Source organism: Scyliorhinus torazame, chromosome 16 (assembly GCF_047496885.1).
Source record: "Scyliorhinus torazame isolate Kashiwa2021f chromosome 16, sScyTor2.1, whole genome shotgun sequence".
Lineage (NCBI taxonomy): Eukaryota > Metazoa > Chordata > Chondrichthyes > Carcharhiniformes > Scyliorhinidae > Scyliorhinus > Scyliorhinus torazame.
In genome coordinates this window covers 183,682,144-183,703,070 of record NC_092722.1, presented here as the reverse complement: position 1 = coordinate 183,703,070, position 20,927 = coordinate 183,682,144, and the positions used below count along the sequence as shown (strand labels likewise).

The 20,927-nt window shown below is 46.9% G+C and overlaps 1 protein-coding gene across 2 annotated transcripts in view; it reads right to left on the bottom strand.

Moving 5' to 3' along the window:
• The window catches only part of sufu (suppressor of fused homolog (Drosophila)), a 174,358-nt gene that overhangs the window by 15,421 nt on the left and 138,010 nt on the right, over nucleotides 1-20,927 (bottom strand). For both annotated transcript variants that reach the window (XM_072479578.1, XM_072479577.1), the window contains one exon: nucleotides 6,152-6,220. In XM_072479578.1, coding sequence (XP_072335679.1) covers nucleotides 6,152-6,220 — 69 coding nt within the window. The remainder of the gene's footprint in view (nucleotides 1-6,151; nucleotides 6,221-20,927) is intronic.

Below are 20,927 nucleotides of genomic sequence, written 5' to 3'. Positions count from 1 at the left end.
TCCTCACCCGGTTCCCACGCAGCTGTATCTCCCCCAGGCGGTGCCCCCCCGCCCATCCCCTCCCATACCAGCTCCCCCCTCTCCCCAGCAGCAGCAACCCAGTAATTCCCCCCACCCACCCCCCCCGCTAGATCCCCCGCTAGCGTAATTACTCCCCCCATGTTGCTCCCAGAAGTCAGCAAACTCTGGCCGACCTCGGCTTCCCCCCGTGACCTCGGCTCGCACCGTGCGATGCCCCCTCCTTCCTGCTTCTCTATTCCCGCCATGATTATCATAGCGCGGGAACCAAGCCCGCGCTTCTCCCTTGGCCCCGCCCCCAATGGCCAACGCCCCATCTCCTCCACCTCCCCGCCTCCCCCCATCACCACCTGTGGAAGAGAGAAAAGTTACCACATCGCAGGATTAGTACATAAAACTCCTCTTTCCCCCCTTTTTAACCCCCCTCTTCGCCCCACCACTTTGTTCAAACGTTCTTTTTAATAACCCGCTCATTCCAGTTTTTCTTCCACAATAAAAGTCCACGCTTCATCCGCCATCTCAAAGTAGTGGTGCCTCCCTCTATATGTGACCCACAGTCTTGCCGGTTGCAGCATTCCAAATTTTATCTTCTTTTTATGAAGCACCGCCTTGGCCCGATTAAAGCTCGTCCTCCTTCTCGCCACCTCCGCACTCCAGTCTTGATAAACGCAGATCACCGCGTTCTCCCATTTACTGCTCCGAGTTTTCTTCGCCCATCTAAGGACCATTTCTCTATCCTTAAAACGGAGGAATCTCACCACTATGGCTCTGGGAATTTCTCCTGCTCTCGGTCCTCGCGCCATCACTCGGTATGCTCCCTCCACCTCCAACGGACCCGCCGGGGCCTCCGCTCCCATTAACGAGTGCAGCATCGTGCTCACATATGCCCCGACGTCCGCTCCCTCCGCACCTTCAGGAAGACCAAGAATCCTCAAGTTGTTCCTCCTTGCGTTGTTCTCCAGCGCCTCCAACCTTTCCACACATCGTTTCTGATGTGCCTCATGCATCTCCGTCTTCACCACCAGGCCCTGTATGTCGTCCCCATTCTCGGCTGCCTTTGCCTTCACGACCCGAAGCTCCCGCTCCTGGGTCTTTTGTTCCTCCTTTAGCCCTTCGATCGCCTGTAGTATCGGGGCCAACAGCTCTTTCTTCATTTCCTTTTTGAGCTCTTCCACACAGCATTTCAAGAACTCTTGCTGTTCAGGGCCCCATGTTAAACTGCCACCTTCCGACGCCATCTTGGTTTTTGCTTGCCTTCCTTGCCGCTGTTCTAAAGGATCCACTGCAATCCGGCCACTTTCTCCTCCTTTTTTCATCCGTATCCAGGGGGGATTCCCTTCTGGTTTACCGCACAGTGTTTTTAGCCGTCAAAATTGCCGTTGGGGCTCCTATCAAGAGCCCAAAAGTCCGTTTCACCGGGAGCTGCCGAAACGTGCGACTCAGCTGGTCATCGCCGCACCCGGAAGTCCCTGCACAGGATAAGTTGAGGCACAACATGATCGAGAGAGAGAGAAGACAGGCGGGGACAGGCCTCCCTCAAAAACTTCACTGACTTCGGGAAGCGGGCAACGCAGCTGGCTGGGAGGACGAGACCAAGTCTGCGGAGATGGAGACTTTAGTGGACATCCTCCATCCATGTCACACACAAACCTAAAGGTCATGGGTTCCACCAAGCTGAAGGCAGTTCACGCAGTCACTTGCTCTCTCCTCTCTCATTTACATATACCAACAGGAAAGGATAAAGTAAGGGGAGATACTGTCCAGCAGTTCCTCCAGCCCACAGAGGACCGAAGACATTGGGGTGGAGGGAGAACGTGCACCTGTAGAGTCACTTGCACTTTCCACCAATGCAGAGGGACACACATTGGTGGGTACAAGATGTAGTTCAGGCAGGGTCTCACACTATGTGGTTACTGCATGGACACATGCCCGCAGCAGGAGGCAGGGTCAGTCAAGCTCACTGGCACTTGGACTGCTGGGAAAGAGATATCTATGAAGACCAAGTCAGACGAAAAGCCTCTGGGATGCACCCTGCAACCCTCAACAGTGTGGCACATGAGGCACGAGAGTACGGCTGCCTGTCCTCTGATGTAGTGGTGCCAACATGTGTATGCAGCGAGATCTCCATGGGGAGGGTGGAGGATGCCATGGTCCAGTGGAAAGCCGAGTTTTTGCCAGAGATCCTTGCAGACCTATACTCCATTGCTATAGCCATGGGTGAGCTTTTGAATGGAAGAAGGGGACGGGGCATGTCGACTTCCTTCCAGGCGCTCGTTGCCCTCAAAGAATCAGGCTGGGGTCCCAAAGGAAGCAGTAGCTGTTGGGACACCGATGGGATCCCCACTCAGGGCTCTCTAAGGGTGCCTGGCCCTTTGGAACCCCTTTTGCCTGCGACCTCTTCAGCTTCAACCTCTGTGATGCAGAGGGGGCAGCTGCCCCATAGCAGGGCAGCCAAAGTAAGCCGGGGCCCTCCAAGCCTTGGGTATCCAGTGGACGGCCACCAAGGTAATCCAAGACAACAGGGCAAACAGTTCAGCTGCCTGCTTCCACCCTTGCTGCAGATGTCAGAAGAAGTGGTAGGAAATGCAAGATTTCACATAGATTACATAGAACATACAGTGCAGAAGGAGGCCATTCGGCCCATCGAGTCTGCACCGACCCACATTAATCCCTCACTTCCACCTTATCCCCGCAACCCAATAACCCCTCCCAACCCTTATGGACACTACGGGTAATTTAGCATGGCCAATCCACCTAACCCATACAACATGTGGTTGTATGGGTACACTATGATTGTTAATGCTGTGACATTTTTGTAAATAGAATACACATGCACTTTAATGAGGTCTGATGTGGTTTATTTCTTTTTTAAATAAGTTTTAAAAAACATTTAGAGTACCCAATTATTTTTTTCCAATTAAGGGGCAATTTAGTGTGGCCAATCCACCTAACCTGCACATCTTTGGGTTGTGGGGGGTGAAACCCACGCAGACATGGGAAGAATGTGCAAACTCCACACGGACAGTGACCCAGGGCCGGGATTCGAACCCGGGTTCTCAGCGCCGCAGTCCCAGTGCTAACCACTGTGCCACATGCCGCCCATCGATGTGGTTTATTTCTGATGCAATCCCATAACCTGTGCATGCACAGCACCCCCCACCCCCCAACATCTTCAGAGGGACAGCCCAAGCTGGGTCGAAGTCTCCCGGAATGATGCATGAGCAGGGAAGCAAAGGCATTTGCCAGGGCTCTTCAGAGCAATGGGCAAGAAGTCTTCTGTGCATGCTGAGCTTTTGCCATTCATAAACTGATCTGTCCCATTATCCTAATATTTCAAGCACTACATGCCGGGGTTCCCCTTTAGTTGTCCAGTCGAGCTAACCTCGTGCTCTGCCCCTCCCCAGTGACCCAACTCCCATGCAGAATCTTGAGATCTCGACCACGAGATTCTTCATTGTTAAGAGCAACCATGGTTGTTGTTGTCATCTTGGCATCCAGTCACCTACTTTCATACCCTGCCCTGGGTGCAACTTTTGACCTTCCCACATTTGCCCTTCTGCCCGTCCCCATCACCCCACCCATCCCCAACCCCTAACCCTCACATTCTGCCAACCCCTAGAATGAGCTTCTCTTTCCTTACCCCCTTCGACAACCCTCAGCGCCCCTTCACCCATCACCACCAAACCCTGACCCTCCCACCCTACTGGTTCCTACTGCCCTCTCTAGCCCTCATTATCTCTTCCCTTCAATTCCCTCATCATGGGCCAACCCCCAGAACTCATCCGTTGACACCACAGACCATCCCACTGAGTTCCTTTGCCCTCTTCCTCCACAACCACCTTGCAGCCCGCACTCGAGCATGGTCGTTCCCAATCTCATGTCTCATCTTTCTCTTTCCCCTGTACACCCTTAACCTCCACTGTGCTCTCTGGGCCACTACACCTGTCCCACCTCTACATTACTCTTTTGCGTGCCTAATCACCCCACCCAGTACAGACCATCATCGTTCAACAGAAACTCCATAGGATTGAAGGTTCACCTCCTAGAAGAACCTGCTCCCATTTGAAGATCCAGCTCCTGGAAGAAGCAGTCCAGTCTGGAGATCCATCTGTTGGACGAACCCACTGAAGTTTGAAGATCCACCTCCTGGATGCTCCTCCAATTTGAAGATCCACCTCTTGGAAACTCCTCCAGTTTGAAGATCCACCTCTTGGATGCTCCTCCAGTTTGAAGGTCCGCCCCCTGGAACTGCTGCAGCTTGAAGATCCACAAGGTTGATGCACCATCCACCCATTGCTGCATGTGATGTTCTAGAGTCCATGGCTGTTGGAGGCCCTCTGATCTTCACAGACAGTTCCAAGCCTTCTTCAACTCTGACATGTGCACATCAAGTTGGTCCAGATGTTTTCTGGACCAGCGTGAAATCCTGCTCGTGGCGCAGATGATTGAGCGGAAGATAACATTTTAGTTGGGCCTTCTTCTGCATTCCATTTAACGTCGGCCTCTTGTGGGAATGGCCGCTGGGTGGGAACGCATACGCCAGCCATTATTTTACACCAGGGGAAACCAATTATCTGGTTCCCATTGCACTGTCCTATCCTCCCCACATGCCATTAAACCTGTCGTGGGGTACTGGAAACTTCTGCCCAATTACTTTTCTTCTCTATTTGCTCTTACTATTTAAAAAAAAAGAGTATTTTTACTACTGCAAAGTAATACTTATTTATTGCAATCCACAAATCAATTTCAGTTCCTCCATGTAAACTGGCAACGCAAAAGAAGAAAACTCCTACAAAACAAGGATTTTAAAAATGCTCAATTGACTAGTGCAAACGAAAGCAAAATTTAGGTGATCAAAAAAGTATTTAAACTTTTTGAAATAAGCTACTCATTTACCCCAAATATACAAACAGTATTGCAAAATAGCAAATTTGTTAGCCAAAATGGAACACACTGGCCCAGTTTTTGCAGTGACAATGACAACACAACTGTCAGCATTCTTCATCATTACTCCACTGAAATTGACAGCACCTCCAGAATGCTTCAGCACCGTACATGTCCAGAATAATGTGGAAATCTAAAAGTTGCTGTCAGCGATTCTACAGATGGTGCGTGATGAGAATCCTCCCAGAGTGCAAGCCCTAAGCTATCACTGAATTTAGGAAAGCTTCCAATAATTTCACTGTAAAAACACTTGAAAAAGTTACAATTTGTTGAATGAGGTGTAACTGTGGTTTTAATGATGTACGAAATTCATAATTACTCCTATACACCTTCACTAGCCTTGAGAAGCTGATTTTATATTTGTACAATATCAAATCTCTCCAGGATATAAAAATGTTAAAACATTTTTAAAGTTTATTTCAATTTCCATTATATTCCAAACATAATGATTTATTTTGCGGTTTACAAATATAAACAAAAGTAAAGGATAATCAGCAATTGCAACTTTCCAGAATGCTTCAATATGATTGGTTGCTTATTCTGCTTCTGACATCAAGGCGGCCCAATGTCTATAGTCTGATGTAACTTGGCACCAGATTGAAGTAAGCAGGAAAAGGGAAGTCTATACCACAGAGATAGCTTGAGGTCAGCAATGAATGTTGTTGCTTCACAGCTGACCCCAAAATCTGGCAGGTGAAGTGTCTGGGTGTCATATTTCTAAATTCCTATACTATAAATTGGGCCTTCATCTCACTCTCACATCTCTCACTCTCTTTCAATATAATACATACATACAAAGTATATCTCAGCAACTCACCAAAGCTCTTTTGACAGCACCTTCCAAACCTGTGGCCTCAACCACCTAGAAGAATGAGGGCAGCAGTTGCATGGGAACACTACCACCTGCAAATACCCCACCAAGCGACATACCAACCAGACTTTGAACTATATTGCCATTCCTTCACTGGCGTTTGGTCAAAACCTTAAACTTCTTCCCTAACAGCACTGTGGGTGAATCTACACCACATGGACTGCGGCGGTTCAAGAGGCAACTCACCAACACCTTCTCAAGGACAATTCGGGGTGGGCAATGTTAACCTAGCCAGCGACACCAACATCCCGTGAAAGAAAAAAATAATCTGAAGAACAATTTCTCTGGATCCCTGCTAACTTGTTTAAGAAATCTTACTTCGTCTGGAGAGGTCAGGTCTTCTAAATCCTCTAGCATTTTTTCCACAAACTCTTCGTTCAGCAGAATCTGAAGATATAAAAAGAAAATTAAGCTGCACAAATATCATAAATACATATAATTTTAAGATTTATTGCTCATATGCATACTACTGTGTGTTCAGCCAGCTTTTTCAACCTCTGAGATATTATTTTTATCAAAATTAGTATAATCACACCTGTAACATTGTTGGGAGGTGTTTTTCTTCCCTTTATAATTAAGTCGTTATTAACATCCTTCAAACCAGAAAAATATCTCCGCACTACAGAAATTTAATGATTGAAGTGAAATGGAGCTCATCCAGACTCATTCTCTAAAATGGCAATGATTCTCTTTTAAGCTATGTTAAAAGTTCTTGAACTGGCTATATACCCAAGTTTTTCATAAGCTACTAAACACTTTCAGTTCTTAGAAATTCTATGGGTTTCAAGAACAAATGGATGCATTTTAATTCAAAGCAATACAAGGGTTTTTCGAGCATAATGAAAGCATTTGCAAAATATGTCACCTCAATTTTATTTCTTCAGTATCACCAAGTATTTCAATTTCCCCAAAGCTCAAAGGAAAATTTCTAAAAGATCTACTTCAAAACTGGATTCTATACATTGAAACAATTTAATGATAATCAACATCTTCGGAATATTTAATCCAAGTCTATTGATTTATTTATCTATCTATTTATTTATTTAAAATTTAGAGTAGCCGATTATTTTCTTTCCCAATTAAGGGTCAATTTAGTGTGGCCAATCTACCTAACCCGCACATCTTTGGGTTGTGGGGTGAAGCCCACGCAGACATGGGGAGAATGTGAAAACTCCCACAGACAGTGGCCCAGGGCCGGAATTCGAACCCGGGTCCTCAGCGTCGCAGTCCCAGTGCTAACCACTGAGCCACATGCTGCCCTTCCAAGTCTATTTATGGTATTTGTCAAGGATCTCTTGTAACAAATGGCAATTTTAATCTCCCCACATATTTGTGCAAAGATTACTCATTTGAAACCACCATCCACAGTCCTCCTGCGTGTATCTAATTCAATAAATATTAAATAGTCAAAAAGAAACAAAACAAAAGTTAACCTAAAAAAAACCCAAAGGAACATTAAAACGTTCAACGGTACCATCAGAATTCTTCCAGCTTACTCTTCTTGGGCAAATAAGCACATTAGCATGGCAGGGACTTCAAGTAAATTCCTCACTCCAAATTATTAATAGCAAATTGCTTTCTCTACATTCAGACATTAGCCCGCATGTTAACATAAACAAATGACAAAAAGGAATCAGGAATCACCCATAGTCACCATCAGCACATAGTCCTTCTCCTCCCCCCCCCCCCCCCCCAACCCTCCCAGCCCCCAACCCCCCTAATGTTCGATGTGATTCAATTCTCGAAAGAGCATAATGAATAACGCCCATGAATTGTAGAACCCCTCCATCCTTCCCCTCAGTTCAAATTTGACCTTTTCAAGCGTCAAGAATCTGTTAAGTCAAGTTAAACAATGTTTTTTTCTTTTTTTTAAATAAATTTAGAGTACCCAATTATTTTTTTCCTATTAAGGGGCAATTCAGGGTTGCCAATTCACCTATTTTGCACATCTTTGTGGGTTGTGGGGGTGAGACCCACGCAAACACGGGGAGAATGTGCAAACTCCACAGGACAGTGACCTGGGACCAGGATCAAACCCGGGTCCTCGGTGCCGTGAAGCAACAGTGCTAACCACTGCGCCACCATGCTGCCGCGAGTCAAGTTTAAACTATACCCTATTTTCTAAACAGATGATTTGTTGATGTAATGGGTTGAGTCACAGCCAGTTGCCCTCCCAATATTTTGTTTGATCTTTGAACATCAATGGTTTATGTAGAGTATGTATACTATGGAAACAGAGCCAAAACTGTACATTATTCTCCAATGACCTAATCATTTGATATTGCATTTGTAAACTAACCAATATGTTCATCCGATCAACATGAAACATCAAGATAGTAACCATTCCAAAATTGACCAATGGTGCATGGTCTATTTTTCGGCAGGGTAAAAGGGGGAATTACAGACCAGTTAGCCAAATGTCTATGGTGGGGAAATTGCTGCAGCGTATAATCAGGGATGGGGTAATTGAACACATTGAAAAATTTTGGTTGATCAGGGAGAGCCAGCATAGGTTTGTGAAGGGAAGGTCATGCCTGACTAATAGAACATAGAACAGTACAGCACAGAACAGGCCCTTCAGCCCACCATGTTGTGCAACCATTTATCCTAATCTAAGATCAACCGAACCTACACCCCTTCAATTTACTGCTGTCCATGTATGTGCCTGTCTAAGAGTCGCTTAAATTAATCATATTAAATTTTTTGAAGAGGTGATTAAGGCAGTGGACAGGAGAATGCCTATGGATGTCATTTATATGGACTTCCAGAAGGCATCTGATAAAGTTCCACACAATTGTTAACTAAGATGGAAACGACTTCCGGTGGTGGCGATGTGCTGAACAGTCGCACGAAAGGTGGCTCATCCTTGGGAATTTCGATTTCGGCACTTGTAATCTGTAAATCGGACAGCAAACAACAAAAAACACCCCCACCCTCATCCTAAACTAACAACCACCTGCTTTCAAACCAGCCATGGAGCCGGGAAAATGGTAAGAACCAAAGTCACAAGATGATGATCCAGGCCTCGGACATGCAAAGTGAAGTAGAGCAGAGTACAGTGGACCGAGTTGGATCGGCAACGTGAATGCCGGCCCACCCACCGACGGAGCAGTGCATGGGGCTGCTCTCACAAGAGCTCCAAAAACACAGGGATTCCGTTAAAGAAGACCATAGAAATTCTGTTGGCCCCATTCAAAGATGCGCTGGAAAGAATGGAGCTGAGACTGGAGACCCAGGAGACGACAGTGTAGGAACTGGGGAAACTGGCCACTGACCAGAGCGATCATACCGCCTCACTCAAAGCAAAAGTTGCAAGGTTGGTGACAAATCAGAGAGCAATCAAGGGGAAGGTGGAAGATCAGGGGATCCTATAACAGGTCCCGCCGCTAAAACCCAAGGATTGTTGGGCTACCCGAGGGCACAGAGGGCAGAAGCCCGACGGAGTATGACGCACAGATGCTCGGAAAACTGATCCGGGGAGGGAGGGGGGGGGGAGGGAGGGAGGGAGGAAGAGGCTTCACCAAGCTCCCAGAGGTAGTCTGAGACCACAGGTTGCTCTGGCAAAGCCACAAAGCAGGAGAACCACAGCGGACGATTAACACAAAACTCCATAAATTTCAAGAAAAGGAGCAAATTCTGAACTGGGTGAGAAGGGTGTGGCCCTGTGGATGGGAGGGCTGGGCTGAATGGGGCCATGGCAGCTTTATTCAAGAACAAGGTGCGGTTCGGAATGCTGTACCGGGCAAGACTCTGGGTAACATACGACAATAAGGAACATTATTTTAACATGCCGGAGGATGCAGATGAGTTCATTCAGAAGATCACGGGGGAGAGAGAGAGAGAGAGAGAGAGAGAGAGAGAGAGAGAGAGAGAGAGAGAGAGAGAGAAGGGTAAAGTGGGGGGTAGGCAACAGGGGTATGGGAAGGGAAGACATCAGGGCAGATGGGCTCGGGGGCGGAGGGAAGGGTAGAATGCTGGTTACAATAGGTCGCACATGGAGGCGGCCTTTACAACGACAAATACGGTGACAGACCCAGGAAGGCAGTAGGTAAAGGTCAGCGTGTCCTGGAAGGGCAATCGGCCATGACGAGGGAGCTGAATGTTTTTCTGGAGTAGATGGGAAGGGGCAGGAGGACCCATAGGGGTTCACCCATCAGAGAGAGAAGGAGTTCTCCTTCTTTTTGAACTCCACAAAGTATACTCCCGCGTCAATTTGTTTGGAGTGGGTAAATCGGTGCTTCCAGGGGTGGAATGGGCAGGACACTGCAATAATAATCTCTGACCACACCACACTGCATGGATGTGAGGATGGAGACAGGCCGGGCCCAGTGCCCCTTGGAGGCTGGACACAGCACTCCTCACTGACGAGGCATTCTGAAAAAGAATGTCACAAACCATTGACGGGTACGTATCCTACAACCAGGACAGGAGGTCTCCCCTCCCCCTTGCTTCATTATACATCCTCACCAGCAGTGGCCCAAACGTTTTATAAAACTCTACTGGGAACCCATTCGGCCCTGGGGCCTTCCCTGTCTGCATCGGCCCATGTTATCCATCAACACCCTCAGCCTAACCGAGGTCCCGAGGCCCTGAACCCACTCCTCCTCCACCCTGGGATACTACAACCCATCCAGGAACCACCACAACTACTCTTCTCCCGTCGGGGGTTCCGGCTCATACACTCCTATAAAAGGCTTCAAATGCCCCATTCACCACCTCCGGTCGTCACCACCTAACCCTTCTCGTCCCTCAGCCTACCGACCTCCCTCGCTGCTGCCTGCTTCCTCAACTGGTGGGCCAGTATCCTACTCGCCTTCTCCCTATACTCGTACATTGCCCTTCTGGCTGTCTGTAACTGCCCCACTGCCTTCCCTGTGGACACAAATTCAAACTCCATCTGTCTCTTCCTTAACAACCTCTCCTCTGGCATAACCAAGTATCTCCAGTCCACCCTCAGTATCTCACCAATGCTGTAAACATCTATGAGGGCGATGGACAAGAGCTGCTGGCGGGTGTGGCCAACTCGGGGTGCTCGGTGATTGTGGTTTCTGACCACGCGCCACAGTGAGTGGATTTGCGGGTGGTTCAGGGGAAGGCCCAACAGCCGCAGTAAAGGTTAGATGTGGGGCTACTGGTGGATGAAATGGTGTTCGAGGTGGAAAAATGGATACAGAACTGGCTCGGTCACAGAAGGCAAAGGGTAGCAGTAGAAGGGTGTTTTTCTGAATGGAAGGCTGTGACTAGTGGTGTTCCACAGGGATCTGTTGTTTGTACTATACATAAACAATTTGGAGGAAATTGTAGCTGGTCTGATTAGTAAATTAGCGGATGACACCAAGGTTGGTGGAGTGGCAGATGGTTTTGAGGATTGTCAGAAGATACAGCAGGACAGAGATAGGTTGGAGACTTGGGCAGAGAAATGGCAAATGGAGTTCAATCCAGACTAATGTGAGGTAATACACTTTGGTAGATCTAACATAAGAGGGGAAATATACAGTAAATGGCAAAACTCTTTGGAATATAGAAAGTCAGAGAGATCCAGGCATGCAGGTCACAGACCTTTGAAAGTGGCAACACAAATGATCAAGGTAGTCATGAAAGCATACGGAATACTTGCCTTCATGAGACGGGGCATCGCGCTTAAAAACTGGCCAAGTCATGCTACAGCTGTATAGAACCTTGGTGCAGCCGCACTTGGAATATTGCGCACAATTCTGATCGTCACACTACCAGAAGGATGTGGAGGCAGAAGAGGTTTGCCAGGATGTTGCCTGGTCTGGAGGGTGTCAGCTATGTGGAGAGACTGAATAGACTCGGACTGTTTTCATTAGAACGACGGAGGTTGAGGGGTGAACTGACAGAGATCTACAAGATTATGAGGGGCATGGATAGAGTGGATGGCAGGCACTCTTTCTCAGGATAGAGGGGTCAGTCACCAGGGGGTATAGGTTTAAGGTCTGTTGGGCAAAGTTTAGAGGAGATGTGCGAGTCAGGCCTTTCACACAGAGGGTGGTGAGTGCCTGGAACGCGTTGCCAGGGGAGTTTGTGGAAGCAGATACATTAACGGCGTTCAAAAGGCATCTCAACGGGGTGGCACGCGGCGCAGTGGCTAGCACTGGGACTACAGCGCTGAGGACCCGGGTTTGAATCACGGCCCTGAGTCTCTGTCTGTGTGGAGCTTGCACAATCTCCCTGTGTCTGCATGGATTTCACCCCCACAACCCAAAGATGTGCTGGTTAGGTGGATTGGCCACGCTAAATTGCCCCTTAATTGGAAAAGAAAAATAATTGGGTACTCCAAATTTATTTTAAAACGAGCATCTCGCAAGTATATGGACTGAATGGGTGTAGAGGGATAAGGCACAAGGAAGTGCTGAGGGTTTTGGCCAAGGGTGGTGTCATTACCGGTATAAGCTTGGAGTGCCGAAGGGCCTGTTCCTGTGCTGTATTGTTCTTTGATCTTCAAATTCTGCCTCCTGGTGTAGTTCTTAAGGTTCTCCAATTTCTCTCTTAGCCTCTTCTGGCTGTGCAATACCATTCCCAACTCTGTGTCCAGCGAGGCCAGCTTTTCCTCGGGCTCTCCCACCACCTCCTCCACCTTCTGGATCGCCAGATCCTGAGCCTCCTGCCTCTGCTCCACTCGCTCGATCGCAGCTCTCAGCGGCTCTGCCACCCTGGCCAAATCCTCCAAAGCCTCTTTCTTCTGTTGCTGGAATTTGTTGTTCAAAAAAATCCACCAGGTACTCCGTTGAACACGTAGCCTTCTTGCTCTCCGCCATCTTCACCTGTGGCGCACAAAAACTTCCTTGCTCCAGCTGCACTCTCTTTCTCGTGGCACTTCTCATCCACTGATCTATACACTAGCTTTACCAGAGGAGCATTACCTTCCCTAGGCCCCTTGGTATATTTTAATACCAGGAAGCAATATGGATAAAATTAATAGAACATGTTTGCAGTGAACGATCATTTGGGGGGGGGGGGTCTGCAAAGTTAGGGGTTAGGGTCAGTATCTATATATATGTTACCCTTGTATGCATACCTGTTTCTGTTCTTATTTTTCTTCTTCTCGTAAATCATTCTGTAGATTTCTCTTTAGTATTGTGTGATGTTCTTTGCTATGTTATTATAATTGCAAAATTAATGAAAAATATTTTAAAGAGACTAAGTCCACAGAATTGAGGGCAAATTATGGACATGGTTAGGAAATTGGATGAGTGGCTGGCGACAGAGAGAGGGGGTAATGGGTAATTGGTGGAAGGTGACTAGTAGTACTACAGGGTTCCGTGTTGGGACCTCAATTATTCACACTATTCATTAATGACTTGGATGATGGCAGAGAAAGTCATATATCCAAATTTGTTGATGACACTGTTAGGTGGAAACAAAGGCAGCCGAGATGATAGCATAAAGTTGCAAGGAGATGACAAACTAGGTGAATGGGCAAAATTGTGGCAAATGGAATTTAATGTAAGCAAGTGTGAGATGATCCATTTTGGACCAAAAAAGGATAGAGCAGAGTACTTTCTAAATGGAAAGAGTTTAGGTACAGCGGATAGAACATAGAACATAGAAAAATACAGCACAGAACAGGCCCTTCGGCCCACGATGTTGTGCCGAACCTTTCTTCTAGATTAATCATAGATTATCATTGAATTTACAGTGCAGAAGGAGGCCATTCGGCCCATTGAGTCTGCACCGGCTCTTGGAAAGAGCACCCTACCCAAAGTTAACACCTCCACCCAACACTAAGGGCAATTTTTTTTTTTTTTTTTAAATAAATAATTTTTATTAAAGGTTTTCATAAAATATCAATAACAAAATGAGAAAGAAAAAAGAACCCAACAGGGTTAAGTACAAAACACAATCTAAAAAATCAACTCCCCAAACCCCTCCCCTCCGTACCTAACTAATAAATTAACATTAACACCCCGACTTAAGACAACAGGTGTATACACCCCCTCAGACCCTTCCAGTGTAAATAACATAAACAAAAATAAAGTCAACCCCCCCCCGCCCCCCCCGAGCTGCTGCTGCCATTGACCAATGTCTATCATTCTGCCAGAAAGTCTAAGAACGGTTGCCACCGCCTAAAGAACCCTTGTACCGACCCTCTCGAGGCGAATTTCACCCTCTCCAATTTAATGAACCCTGCCATATCGCTGATCCAGGATTCCACGCTTGGGGGCCTCGTATCTTTCCACTGAAGGAGAATCCTTCGCCGGGCTACCAGGGACGCAAAGGCCAGAATTCCGGCCTCTTTCGCCTCCTGCACTCCCGGCTCCTCTGCCACCCCAAATATTGCGAGCCCCCAGCCCGGTTTGACCCTGGATCCTACCACCCTCGACACCGTCCTCGCTACGCCCTTCCATAATTCACTAAGGGCAATTTTGGACACTAAGGACAATTTATCATGGCCAATCCACCAAACCTGCACATCTTTGGACTGTGGGAGCAAACCGGAGCACCCGGAGGAAACCCACGCAGACACGGGGAGGATGTGCAGACTCCGCACAGACAGTGACCCAAGCCGGAATCGAACCTGGGACCCTGGAGCTGTGAAGCAATTGTGCTATCCACAATGCTACCGTGCTGCCCTTAAGAACAAATTAATCTACACTATATCATTTTACCGTAATCCATGTACCTATCCAATAGCTGCTTGAAGGTCCCTAATGTTTCCGACTCAACTATTTCCACAGGCAGTGCATTCCATGCCCCAACTACTCTCTGGGTAAAGAACCTACCTCTGACATCCCCCCTATATCTTCCACCATTCACCTTAAATTTATGTCCCCTTGTAATGGTTTGTTCCACCCGGGGAAAAAGTCTCTGACTGTCTACTCTATCTATTCCCCTGATCATCTTACAAACCTCTATCAAGTCGCCCCTCATCCTTGTAAGGCAAGACCTACCCCTCACAAATCCGTGCTGACTATCCCTAATCAAGCAGTGTCTTTCTAGATACTCAGAAATCCTATCCTTCAGTACCCTTTCCATTACTTTGCCTACCACCGAAGTAAGACTAACTGGCCTGTAATTCCCAGGGTTATCCCTAGTCCCTTTCTTGAACAGGGGCACGACAATCGCCACTCGCCAATCCCCTGGTACCACCCCTGTTGACAGTGAGGACAAAAAGATCATTGCCAACGGCTCTGCAATTTAATCTCTTGCTTCCCATAGAATCCTTGGATATACCCAGTCAGGCCCAGGGGACTTGTCAATCCTCAAGTTTTTCAAAATGCCCAACACATCTTCCTTCCGAACAAGTATTTCCTCAACCTTACCAGTCTGTTTCACACTGTCCTCTCCAACAATATGGCCCCTCTCATTTGTAAATACAGAAGAAAAGTACTCGTTCAAGAACTCTCCTATCTCTTCAGACTCAATGCACAATCTCCCGCTACTGTCCTTGATCGGACCTACCCTCGCTCTAGTCATTCTCATATTTCTCACATATGTGTAAAAGGCCTTGGGGTTTTCCTTGATCCTACCCGCCAAAGATTGTTCATGCCCTCTCTTAGCTCTCCTAATCCCTTTCTTCAGTTCCCTCCTGGCTATCTTGTATCCCTCCAACGCCTTGTCTGAACCTGGTTTCCTCAGCCTTACATAAGTCTCCTTTTTCCTCTTAACAAGACATTCAACCTCTCTTGTCAACCATGGTTCCCTCACTCGACCATCTCGTCCCTGCCTGACAGGGACATACATATCAAGGACACGTAGTACCTGTTCCTTGAACAAGTTCCACATTTCACTTGTGTCCTTCCCTGCCAGCCTATGTTCCCAACTTATGCACTTCAATTCTTGTCTGACAACATCGTATTTACCCTTCCCCCAATTGTAAACCTTGCCCTGTTGCACGCATCTATCCCTCTCCATTACCAAAGTGAAAGTCACAGAATTGTGGTCACTATCTCCAAAATGCTCCCCCACTAACAAATCTATCACTTGCCCTGGTTCATTACCAAGTACTAAATCCAATATTGCCCCTCCTCTGGTCAGACAATCTACATACTGTGTTAGAAAAGCTTCCTGGACACACTGCACAAACACCACCCCATCCAAACTATTTGATCTAAAGAGTTTCCACTCAATGTTTGGGAAGTTAAGTTAGGATGTCCAAAGACGCTTGGGGGTTCAGGTGCACAGGTCCTTAAAATGCCAGGAACAAGTGCAGAAATCAATAAAAAAGACTAATGGAATGCTAGCTTCTATAGTGGATGTAGTGTACATGGATTTTAGTAAGGCATTTGATAAAGTTCCCCATGGTAGGCTTATGCAGAAAGTAAGGAGGCATGGGATAGTGGGAAATTTGGCCAGTTGGATAACGAACTGGCTAACCGATAGAAGTCAGAGAGTGGTGGTGGATGGCAAATATTCAGCCTGGATCCCAGTTACCAGTGGCGTACCGCAGGGATCAGTTCTGGGTCCTCTGCTGTTTGTGATTTTCATTAATGACTTGGATGAGGGAGTTGAAGGGTGGGTCAGTAAATTTGCAGATGATACGAAGATTGGTGGAGTTGTGGATAGTAAGGAGGGCTGTTGTCGGCTGCAAAGAGACATAGATAGGATGCAGAGCTGGGCTGAGAAGTGGCAGATGGAGTTTAACCCTGAAAAGTGTGAGGTTGTCCATTTTGGAAGGACAAATATGAATGCGGAATACAGGGTTAACGGTAGAGTTCTTGGCAATGTGGAGGAGCAGAGAGATCTTGGGGTCTATGTTCATACATCTTTGAAAGTTGCCACTCAAGTGGATAGAGCTGTGAAGAAGGCCTATGGTGTGCTCGCGTTCATTAACAGAGGGATTGAATTTAAGAGCCGTGAGGTGATGATGCAGCTGTACAAAACTTTGGTAAGGCCACATTTGGAGTACTGTGTACAGTTCTGGTCGCCTCATTTTAGGAAGGATGTGGAAGCTTTGGAAAAGGTGCAAAGAAGATTTACCAGGATGTTGCCTGGAATGGAGAGTAGGTCTTACGAGGAAAGGTTGAGGGTGCTAGGCCTTTTCTCATTAGAACGGAGAAGGATGAGGGGCGACTTGATAGAGGTTTATAAGATGATCAGGGGAATAGATAGAGTAGACAGTCAGAGACTTTTTCCCCGGGTGGAACAAACCATTACAAGGGGACATAAATTTAAGGTGAAAGGTGGAAGATATAGGAGGGATATCAGAGGTAGGTTCTTTACCCAGAGAGTAGTGGGGGCATGGAATGCACTGCCTGTGGAAGTAGTTGAGTCGGAAACATTAGGGACCTTCAAGCAGCTATTGGATAGGTACATGGATTACGGTTAAATGATATAGTGTAGATTTATTTGTTCTCAAGGGCAGCACGGTAGCATTGTGGATAGCACAATTGCTTCACAGCTCCAGGGTCCCAGGTTCGATTCCGGCTTGGGTCACTGACTGTGCGGAGTCTGCACGTCCTCCCCGTGTCTGCGTGGGTTTCCTCCGGGTGCTCCGGTTTTCTCCCACAATCCAAAGATGTGCAGGTTAGGTGAATTGGCCAATGATAAATTGCCCTTAATGTCCAAATTGCCCTTGGTGTTGGGTGAAGGTGTTGAGTTTGGGTAGGGTGCTCTTTCCAAGAGCCGGTGCAGACTCAAAGGGCCGAATGGCCTCCTTCTGCACTGTAAATTCAATGATAATCTATGATTAATCTAGGACAAAGGTTCGGCACAACATCGTGGGCCGAAGGGCCTGTTCTGTGCTGTATTTTCTATGTTCTATGTTCTATCTAGAGGATTGGAGTATAAAGGCATAGGGGTTAAGCTGCAGCTATTCAAAACCTTGGTTAGAGCCCATGGAGTACTGTGAGCAGTTCTAGGCACCACACTGCAGGACGGATATTTTGGCCTTGGTGGGAGTGCAACGTAGGTTTACAAAAATTATACCTGGATTACATGGGTTGAGTTATGATGAGAAATTACTCAAATTAGATCTGTTTTCCCTAGAATTTAGAAGGTTAAGCGCTGATGTGATCAAAGTATTCAAGATATTTACAAGGAAAGACAGGGTAGATAAAGATAAACCACTGAAATGAAAATGAAAATCGCTTATTGTCACAAGTAGGCTTCAAATGAAGTTACTGTGAAAAGCCCCGAGTCGCCACATTCCGGCGCCTGTTCGGGGAGGCTGTTACGGGAATCGAACCGTGCTGATGGCCTGTCTCTGTCTGCTTTCAAAGCCAGCGATTTAGCTCTATGCTAAACAGCCCCAGTCTGGTTAAGTACTGGTTGGAGATTCTAAAACTAAGGGGCATAGCCTAAAATGTAGGGAAAAATCGTCCAGGAGAGATGTTAGGAAGCACTTCTTCACTCAAAGGGTGGTAGAGGTTTGGAATTCTCTCCCACAAACAGCAGTTGAAGCTAGTTTGATTGTTAATTTTAAATCAGAGATAGATAGGCTTTTGTTAAGCAAAGATATTAAGGGATATGGGCCAAAAGCAGGTATATGGAGTTAGGTCACAGATCAGCCATAATCTTATTGAATGGCGGGACAGGCTCAAGAGGCTGAATGGCCTACTCCTGTTCCTATGTTTAATGCCTGCAGTAGGAGAGCAAATTATTCACTGGGAGCTAATGTTCTCCACTCCATAAAAATGCATTTGTTTTACAGGACCATTTAAGTACAGTTGTAATATAACAGATGCTGTAAAACCTTATTTGAAGTTCTAAGTTATCTGAATTACGGAATAACAAGAAACTTTAAAAAAAAATCTATTTCAGATACATAGGCTGGAATTTTCCAACCATTCACGCTGGGGGATCTTTGCAGAAGGTGCACACTCACCGCAGGTTTTCCAGTGACGAGGGGGACATTCAAGGGAAACCCCGTTGACAATGGTGGTGCCAGAAGATCCTGCCACCGGCAATGGGGCTGCCTCAGTTGCTGCAAAAAAATGTGGCGGATTGCGTGGACAATCCTAACTAATGAAACGAGCAGAAGTACAGCAGATGGAATTTACTTTGGATGTGTATGAAATGGACTACTTCAGAAGAAACAACATTGAGAGGCAGTTCATTCTCAATTATCCTATTTTGAGTGGACAGATATTCACAAATCCTTGATGAGAAGCAGGTAAGAAAGCATATGGCTTCATAAATACAAAAACAAAGCAGTCCTGCTAAACGTTTTAACAAATCACAGATTCGGCCTCAGATAGACTATTGTTCCAACTCTGGGTGACAACTTTAAGGAAGCTGTCAAGATCCTGGAGTGGGTTCAGGGGATGTTTACCAGGATGATACAAAGGATATGGGAGTTTAGATAAGTACAGAGATTGATTGGGGCGGCACATGGCACAGTGTCTAGAGGACCCGGGTTTGAATCACGGCCCTGAGTCACTGTCCGTGTGGAGTTTGCACATTCTTCCCGTGCCTGCGTGGGTTTCACCCCCATAACCCAAAGATGTGCAGGGTACGTGGATTGGCCACGTTAAATTGCCCCTCAATTAGAAAAAAAATTATTGGGTACTCTAAATTTAAAAAAAAAGTTATTAAAAAAAGTAGAGAGATAGTGTATACAGGAGGTGGAAGGTGAGGGATTTGTATTTGGAGGAAGGGTTCGACAGTCTGGAGGAGCTAAGGGAGAGGGTAGAGCTGCCGAGGGGTAGTGAGTTCAGGTATCTACAGGTTAGGGACTTTGCACGAAAGGTCTGGAAAGGGTTCCCCAGATTGCCGGGATGCACCCTGCTGGAGCGACTGCTGCTTCCGGATGTGGAAGGGGAGGGAAGAATTGGGGATATATATAAGTGGCTGGGGGAGCAGGGAGGCGAGCAGGTGGTGAAGATTAAGGAGAAATGGGAAGCAGAGTTGGGAATGGAGGTCAATTGGGGAGTATGGAGTGAGGCACTGCGAAGGGTAAACGGGACCTCCTCTTGTGCAAGGATGAGCCTGATACAGTTTAAGGTGGTGCACAGGGTGCATATGACTCGGGCGAGAATGAATGGGTTCTTTCAGGGGGTAGCAGATGAGTGTGAGAGGTGTGAGCGGGGTCCAACGAATCATGCGTACATCTTTGGAGGTGAAAAATTGGGAAGATTCTGGGCGGGAGTGTTCGCGGTCTTAGATAGGATAGTGGAGGAGGGAGCGGACTCGGACCCTTTGGTGGCGATATTTGGGGTTTCAGAGAAGCCGGAGCTCATGGAGAGGAGGAAGGCCGATGTCTTGGCCTTCGCCTCTCTGATTGCACACCGACGAATTTTACTGGAGTGGCGATCGGCATCTCCACCAGGGGTAGCAGCATGGTTGGGTGACGTGTACGACTTCCTGCGGTTAGAGAAGATAAAGTATCAGCAGGTGAGTTTGAGAAAAGGTGGGAGATGTTTGTGACCGTGTTTGAGGAGCTGTTTGTCGCGCGCGCGGGGGGGGGGGGGGTTGGAAAAAGGAGGAAGATCTGTACAAACTGTATAGTTGATTGCTGGGAAGAATGTTTCCCAGGGTGTTTATTTGCGGTAACATACTTTGATACAAGTTTGAATAAAATGCTTTTTAAAAAGTACAAAGATTGGAGAATTTCCCACAGAACAAAGAAGGTTAAGGGAGCAAATACAGATATTCCAAATTATGACTTTTTTGACATTTTCTCCCTACTTACTCTATTTCCTGTGGCAAGTAGGTCGATAATCAGAGATGACAGACTTTAATAATTGGCAGAAGTACTGGAAGGGAAATGAGAAACTGCTTCATGTAGAGGGTTGTTAAGATCCAGCAGAGGGCAGTAGAGCGGAGCTGCTGTTGGCTGCTGCGGGGGAAATTTGCATATGTCCGTTGTGGTCACCCTAACTTGAAGGTGGTTTGTGGAGGAGCTGTTGTCAAGTGACACTTAAACCCGAAACACTTCTTCAGTGTTTCCCTCCCTACCCACTCCTCGAACCAAAAAAAACCAACCGCTGTAAAGATCAAGAGGAAGGCTCGAGGGTGTTATCGTGTGGGGCGCAGAGGTTGCTGAGTGAGTGCTTGCTGAGAAGGGGAGTGGATAACAGGTAAGCTCTTTCTTTCTTTTTTATCTAGAGGGGATGGCAGGCAAGGTAGTGCAATGTTCCTCCTGCAGAATGTTTGAGGTGAGGGACGCCGTCAGTGTCCCTGCTGATTTCAT